Source organism: Vigna unguiculata, chromosome 8 (genome assembly GCF_037176805.1).
Source record: "Vigna unguiculata cultivar grain cowpea cultivar isolate G323 ecotype 2 chromosome 8, ASM3717680v1, whole genome shotgun sequence".
NCBI classification, from domain to species: Eukaryota; Viridiplantae; Streptophyta; class Magnoliopsida; order Fabales; family Fabaceae; genus Vigna; species Vigna unguiculata.
Genome location: NC_140799.1, coordinates 20,300,873 through 20,308,543, shown reverse-complemented (window position 1 = coordinate 20,308,543; position 7,671 = coordinate 20,300,873). Strand labels below are relative to the sequence as shown.

Here is a 7,671-nt window from a genome sequence, read left to right as displayed (position 1 = left end):
AACAAACTTCATCAAGGTCTCCACCACCTCCTTATCCCCCGTCGACAACTCGTCGGTGCCCATATCCTTATACCAAGAGGGGGTCCCCGTCCAGCTAAACGGGAACTTCGTACTCCCATCTGCGTTCAAGAAATAGGGCTTGCCCTCTTCCTTCACCACAACTTTGAAGTATCCGTCCTTAAAATGCTTGAAGGATTGGGAAAATGCGTCCAATCTGCTGATGTTGGGACGACTTATCAGAGATAGCCAAGTAGTCGGTTGGCGGGGCCTAGTATCATAGAAGTACAGAAATGCGTAAGGAGAAGGCTGCAAATATAGGGATTGGCACAAAATGCGGAAGGCTTGCATGTAAGCCCAACTATTTGGGTGCAGCTGTGTAGGTGCAACGTTCAACGCGCGCAACACACCCATAGTGAAATCGTCCAGCGGCAACCGATGTAGTTGAGAAAAGTGGCACATGTACATATAGAAGAACTTCTTGGTTGCCCCCTCTTGCCTGTGACACACACGGTCGATGGCGCTCACCCTCTCCAGGGAAACAATACCCCCGTTTACACCTTTTGCGATAACAGGTGTATAATTCAGCCAAGAGTTCAACAGGCGAGACCACAGAAATAAGGATGATTGATTACGAATGTCGGCAGCTACCCACCCGTAACCGCCCTTGGTCGGCTAGTTACTCTCCACCAACTCCTCTGGGGGGTCTTCTCGGACCTCCCTCACCGTTTCCATAGGGATTTCGCCTACCATACCCCCTAGAACTGGTGCTCTCCTCTTCAACATGTCTACCTCTACTCCTCCCAAACTCTATACTCTCACTACTAGACGAAGACAATGACATGCTATCACTACTAGACATACCTTTTCTCTTTTTTCTGGAAAGATGTCGGCTGGAATTGGGAACTAGTCGGACAAGAAAACGCACACAAGATCTCTGACTGGAAATTCTCGCAAATGAACCAATAAACCCTTACTCGTTTTAAAATCCACATTTATAGGTCAGAATCCCAAACGGCAAAAACCCCTTCCCACCAAAATAACAACCCATACCAACCAACACAATCATTCCAAAAGACGAGTCTTAAAAACGACGGCGCAAAAACCCCTTGATTTGACCCCTAACATCCCTTCACCTACCATTAACCCTTTCTCGCCTTTAGCCTTAACACTGTTCATCACACTTAAAGGCTGGGCGACTGGTGTACCACACCTAGTCAGCCCCGCTAACATATCAACACATATCACCCTTGACCGACACCTATATCGGCCAAGGCTAGGGGATTGGTGTACCACACCAAGCGAACTCAACAAAATAATAATAAAACAATAAAACGATACCTATATACCAAAGCATTCAAGTAATCATCCTAGGTTGGGCTAACCTAAGCCTAACTGGCCTAAACTGGTAACCTAAACATCTAGAGGAAAACCTGCCTAAGACAGCACATGAGCAACACAAAACACCAAGGAAAGTAGTCGGCTTAGGCCGGCAACCCCAATATACTTAGCAAAATCAAAGCCCCCTAGTATTCAATGGGTCCACCTAAGGGCCTAGGTTAGGGCCCAAACCCATGGCATAACCAGACATAATTAATACTATATAAATACACGTGGACCCCAGTAATTAAAGGTACGCATTCATTACTCCATTAATCACCTTATTTGACCTTTTAAGAGCTTTGACTCACTTGAGCTTCAGAGTCCCTTCTGCAGGTAACCCCTTCTGGGTCCAAGCCGACACGTACCAACCGGGAAGAGGCCAACTGAGGAGATAGCGGACTACACGGGTAAGGTGACGTTTGTGCCTAACTTATCTTGTTTGTTCTCTCCAGGAACAACTTTCGAACAGGTACAAAAAATTTTTACCAAAATTCCACCATTTTTTTTCTAATTGTGGTGCATAGATTTGATTTTAATTCCTTATTTTATTTATTATTCATTCAATTAATAAAAGTAATAGTTACTTTTGGTTACATATTGATGAAGACTTTAAAAAACAAAATCTTTTGACGTAATAGTTATGTTTTAGTATTCTAATGTATATCATAATTTACACTACTCAAGAAATTTGTTTGATCTCCCACGAATTGTGCAGGTAACTAATGTCATGTCAGTTAGTTTGTGTTTCCTTTTCAAATATATTTTGCTTTGCTTCTTTAACAAGCTTTTATCACTTGACCAATACTTTTCAGCAGATGTACTTTTCTGGAGGTATGAACTACATGTATTTTTGTTTTAGAACTAGGGTTTATGGCTTTCTTTCATATGTTCAAAATAGCTTTCATCTGTTCAGAAATTTGTTGACTAGAAAGCATTATTTTTTCCATGTAAGTTAGATTGCTTTTCTTGACAATGATATCTCTTTCAAATATTTTCACTACAGTATTTCCAAATGATCAATTTTTCCAGAATTGTATTTCAATGACCACTTTAATGAGTTTTATGAAATGTATTTTTGCATATTTATAAAGAGTTTTGTTTTCATCTATTTGTATAAAACATGAGATATTATTTGACATCTATAGTTTTCACATAACATAAGTGAAGTTACTCCAACCAAAGAGAACTGGAACATCATTGCTAAGGTCATACGATCATGGTTTATTCCAGACTTTAGTAAACAAAAGTGTCATTTCTCTATGGAGTTAGTTTTTCAAGACAAACAGGTAATATTAACTTACTATTTTGTAACATGTTCAATGAATACTTCATTATATTTTTAATATTTGATTTTTGTGCATATTTTACAGGAGGGAGGCAAAATACATGCTTCCATTCGACGTACTCTTATTTACAAATTTCAGAATGAGATATCTGAAGGCAAGGTGTATGGAATCCAAAATTTCAGCACTACTCCAAATGGGGGAATATACCGAACATCACACCATCCTTATAAGATCAATTTTCAGTTCGGAACAAAAGTTACTTTGCTTGATGCGAAGTTGGTTCCAGATATCAAACATGATTACATACCTTTGTCTGTATTATCTTCCATTGAGTTTGACCAAGATTATTTAGTAAGTAAGTTTATATGTAATAACTATCTATGGTCATTTTTTATTTTTTTTTCTTACTATTATTTAATTTAAATCATTGAATCTTGTTATTATGTAGATATCTTAAGAGTACTGGTAGGGGTTGGAACTGAAAGAGAGCTGCAAGTAGATGAAAATAAAACAAAATTGAATGTCATTGCCATAGAATCTGATGGGTAATATATATTTCAAAACTTGTATCTATATATATATATATATATATATATATATATATATATATATATATATATATATATATATATATTTTTGGTATCTGACATAAAACTTCTAATTTTTTTAAACGTGAATGTAAATTGTAGGTTTCGCATTGAGTGTACTTTGTTTGGCACTTATGTTGATAAACTGAATGGTTTTCTTTCCATTGGAGAAGTACAAAATGTTGTAATAAGTATAGAGTTTGCTAAAGTTAAAAGCTTTCAAGGTATAATTTTAATATTCATCATATCCTTATATTTTTTCTTTATTATGACTTTTTTTTTTAGTTTTGTTATATTTGTAATATAGATAAGGTCAAGTCCATAATTTTAAGTATTGCACTAGAATACAGTATAATGTTGATTCTAAAGAGGCATCTGAACTAAAATCTAGGTATGTTATTTGTATATTTAACGAATTTTGAAATGTTGAAATTTACATATACATATTACATTTTATAGATAATATATTGTTATATGTCATGTTTTGACTATGTTTTATTACTTTACAGAATGTTTGAAAACACTTAATCTTCATCACAAGGCTTAAATCAGCTTTTACAAAACTTTAAATATAATGTTGAAGATGAGTTCTTAAGCCTTACACCTAGAAATGACATATAAGGTCTCAAAGATTGTAAACAGGTAATAACATGTGATTAGTTCTATATTTTCTTTTAACATAATGAATTATCTAAAATTTTTTATGTCATTCAAAGGTAACCGCTTGTGTTTGGAACCATTAAACATATTGTCATCGAGGAAGATTGGTGGTATACTGCTTGTGTTTGTAACAAGGATGTTTATCCAAATTCTAAGATTTTTTTTTTTTGCGAGAAGTGTAATAAACATGTCATCAAAGTTTTTCCAAGATAATATTAAATTAATGTCTTAATATTCATTTTATTTTACTTTTAATTTAATGTTAGTTGTAACTATTAAATTTTAATTTATGTGTAATAATTTGTCAAATATAGGGTTAAAATTTGAGTCATTGACTCATCAGATTCAACAACATTTGTGTTGTTTGATGGAGATGCAACTGCCCTTATAAACAAAGGTTGTGCAAATATATTGCAGGGTCATGATAAGGTAGAATGTTGTTTCTGAACAAAGACATTTATTTCTATTATTGGTTGCATATTTCTTTTCAAAATGATATAAACTTTTTTTCTATATCTAGAATTTTGTTTCTGAACATTTGGCAAAGGAATTTGCTGAACTGGTGGATAAAAGTCTGTTATTTATAATCGAGAGTAGGAATGATCAGACCTTTAAACTTGAATAGTCTTTCAGAATTAAGAAAGTATGTTTTGATGTTGGTATAATTGATAAGTTTAATGATTTTGCCATGAAGTCACACTACTAAAAAAATCCATATTTCCTGCCAATTTTGTTTTGAAATTTTTTTCGTAGGAAATATTTATAAATTTTGTTATGAGAAAAAAAATTGCAGGAAATTGCTACCAATTTTTTTGCAAAATATTTTGTATAAAACACTTTTTGCAAAAAAATGTTGTAAAAAATACTTGCGAATTTCATAATTTTGTAGGAAATAATTACTCACCAAGAATTACCTGCCAATTAAAGTTCTTAGAAAAAATAGCAGGAAAAAGTCTTTTCTTGCAATTTTCTTTAACAAATTTGCAAGAAAATTCCCATGTAATATTTGAATTTTTAGTAGTGTCAGTGATGAGAACTATGTTTTATTAATTTCTGTTTATAATTTATATTTTTATTATTTATTTCTTTCTTTACAAACACAATTTATGTCAAATGTTAATGTTTTTCAAGGATGTATATGCTGGTAATGAAGAATTCAGGAGGGAAAATGAACGTATAATTTAAGATTCGTGTGTGGATGTTGTAGAGGTATAGTTAATTTGTAATACATTTTTTTTAATTTAATTTAATATTTTTTAAAGCTTAAATTGGTCTAATATTGTTTTCTGTTTCATAGGATTTATTGAAGAAATTTACAAATGAATCAAGTGATTGTGGCCCCATTAGTTGAGGTACCAAAAGATAATTCAAGCACTAATGACTTGAACAATCCACTAAAGAGAATCAGCAAAAAAGGTGTTATCACTGGACTCTATTGAAGAAGCCAATATTCCTTTGAACAAAAATATGTTTGTCTTTATTAAATTTATTTAGTCTTTCCCGCTAGAGACATATTTGGGTATTGTAATGTTTCAAGACGTCATTTGCTTTAAATTCTAGATAATCTACAACTTCTATTTAATTATTTTATGCGTTTTTCATTTCAGATAACCTAATTTTTTTAATGAATTATTTATGAAGTCTTACTTATTATACATTATTGTATTTAAATGACTATTAAAATTTCTTCATTTGTTGGGTAACCAATACATTGTTGATAATAAAAATGATTATTATTTAAACAGAAATGGTTCCAGCCACAATAAAACCATTTTGAAGTTATTTTTTCCTAACCTTTATATCTGTTTACCATTTACAATAAATATACTTTTAAATTTAATTTTTTTTCATCACCATTTTATCAAAATTATTGGTTCAATTTTAAATTTCTATATTTTGGTTTTTTTAATATTATTTTTGGAATAATTCAATTGTTTTATTTTGGTGTATGTAAGAGCAAATATTTTGGACTAAATTATGTTAATATAACTACATTAAAGAAAATTTATTTGTTAAAATAAGTACTTAATTTTTGTTATTATGTTTTTAAACTTGAAATTTGCAAAATCATTTTAAATTATTCAATTCGATTTCTCATTTTGAACTTCGATAAATATTTTTATTCCCTAATATTTGTTATTTATATTATTTTAATAATAAATTATTGATATAATTGATTTACGTTATTTTATTATTATATTATACATTATATCTTATATATTATACCATATAATAATAAAATATATATTGTATATTATATATTATATGTATTATATATTATATATTATGAATTCTATATAATAATTTGTATTATATTATGGTGAAATTTTACTGATCCTACAGATAACAAACAAGATAAGTTAGGCACAAGCGTCACCTTACCCATGTAGTCCGCTATCTCCTTAGTTGGCCTCTTCCCGGTTGGTACATGTCGGTTTGGACCCAGGAGGGGTTACCTGCAGAAGGGATTCCGAAGCTCAAGTGAGTCAAAACTCTCAAAAAGGTCAAATCTGTGATTAATGAATGTGTACCTTTAATTATTGGGGTCCACATGTATTTATAGAGCTTTAATTATGTCTGGTTATCCCATGGGTCGGGCCTTGGCTTGGGCTCTAGCTTGGGCTGTAAGTGGGCCTGGGCCCTAACCCAGGCCCTTAGGACCTATATAACACGGGGGGCTTCCATTTTACTCAATATATTGAAGTTGTCGGCCTAAGCCGACTACTTTCCTTGGCGGTTTGTGTTGCTCATGTGTCGTCTTAGGCAGGTTGTTCCTTTAGACGTCTAGGTTACCAGTTTTGGCCGGTTAGGCCAGCCTAGGCCGGTTACTCGAATGCTTTGGTATGGTGATCGTTTTATCATTATTTTGTTAAGTTAGCTTGGTGTGGTACACCAGTCCCCCAGCCTTGACCGACATAGGTGTCAGTTAAGGGTGATATGTGTTGATATGCTAGCGAAACCGGCTAGGTGTGATACACCAGTCCCCAACCTTTAAGTGTGATGAATAATGTTAAGGCTAAAAGTGGTAACCGTTTGAAGGTAGGTGAAGGGGTGTCAGGGGTCAAATCAGGAAGTTTTGGCGCCGTCGTTTTTAATAGTCACGTCTCTTGTAATGATGGTGTCGATTGGTATGAGTTGTTGTTTTGGCGGGAAGGGGTTTTCGCCTTTTGGGATTTTGGGCTATAAATATGGATTTCAAAACGAGTGAGGGGTTACTTGGTTCATTTGCGAGAGTTTTGTATTCAGAGGTCTTGTGTGCATTTTACTGTCCGACTAGTTCCCAATTTCAACTGACATCTTTCCAAAAACACGAGAAAAAGGTATGTCCAGTAGCGATAGCCTGTCGTTGTCTACATCTAGTAGTGAGAGTATGGGGTCGGAGAGGAGTAGAGGTAGGCAAGTTGATGAAGAGGGTACTAGTTCTGGAGGTATGGTAAGTGGGATCCCTATGGAGACGGTGAGGGAGGTCCGAGAAGATCCCCCTGAGGAGTTGGCCGAGAGTGACTGGCCGGCCAAAGGCGGTTATGGATGGGTGGCTGCCGACGTCCATAATCAATCATCTTTGTTCCGGTGGTCTTGCTTATTGAACTCCTGGTTAAACTGTACGCCTGTCATCTCAAAGGGTGTAAGCGGGGATATCGTTTCCCTGGAGAGAGTTAGCGCTATTGACCGTGTATGTCACGGGCAGGAGGGGGCTACAGAGAAGTTCTTCTACATGTATATGTGTCATTTTTCTCAGCTACATGTGCAGCTACCGT

General features: G+C 34.2%; 1 protein-coding gene across 1 annotated transcript; it reads left to right on the top strand.

Moving 5' to 3' along the window:
- The first annotated feature begins 2,639 nt into the window (after window positions 1-2,639).
- LOC114194940 (uncharacterized) lies at window positions 2,640-4,538 on the top strand. The gene is made up of 6 exons (XM_028085342.1): window positions 2,640-2,666; window positions 2,751-3,021; window positions 3,115-3,211; window positions 3,356-3,477; window positions 4,257-4,342; window positions 4,434-4,538. The coding sequence occupies exons 1-6, from the start codon at window positions 2,640-2,642 to the stop codon at window positions 4,536-4,538; spliced, it is 708 nt and encodes a 235-aa protein (XP_027941143.1).
- Window positions 4,539-7,671: the final 3,133 nt, after the last annotated feature.

Coding starts and splice junctions, on each gene's coding strand:
- LOC114194940 (XM_028085342.1), top strand. CDS start 2,640: ATGGAGTTAGTTTTTCAAGACAAACAG. Junction 2,667..2,750: donor TAGTTTTTCAAGACAAACAG/GTAATATTAACT, acceptor CATATTTTACAG/GAGGGAGGCAAAATACATGC. Junction 4,343..4,433: donor TATTGCAGGGTCATGATAAG/GTAGAATGTTGT, acceptor TTCTATATCTAG/AATTTTGTTTCTGAACATTT.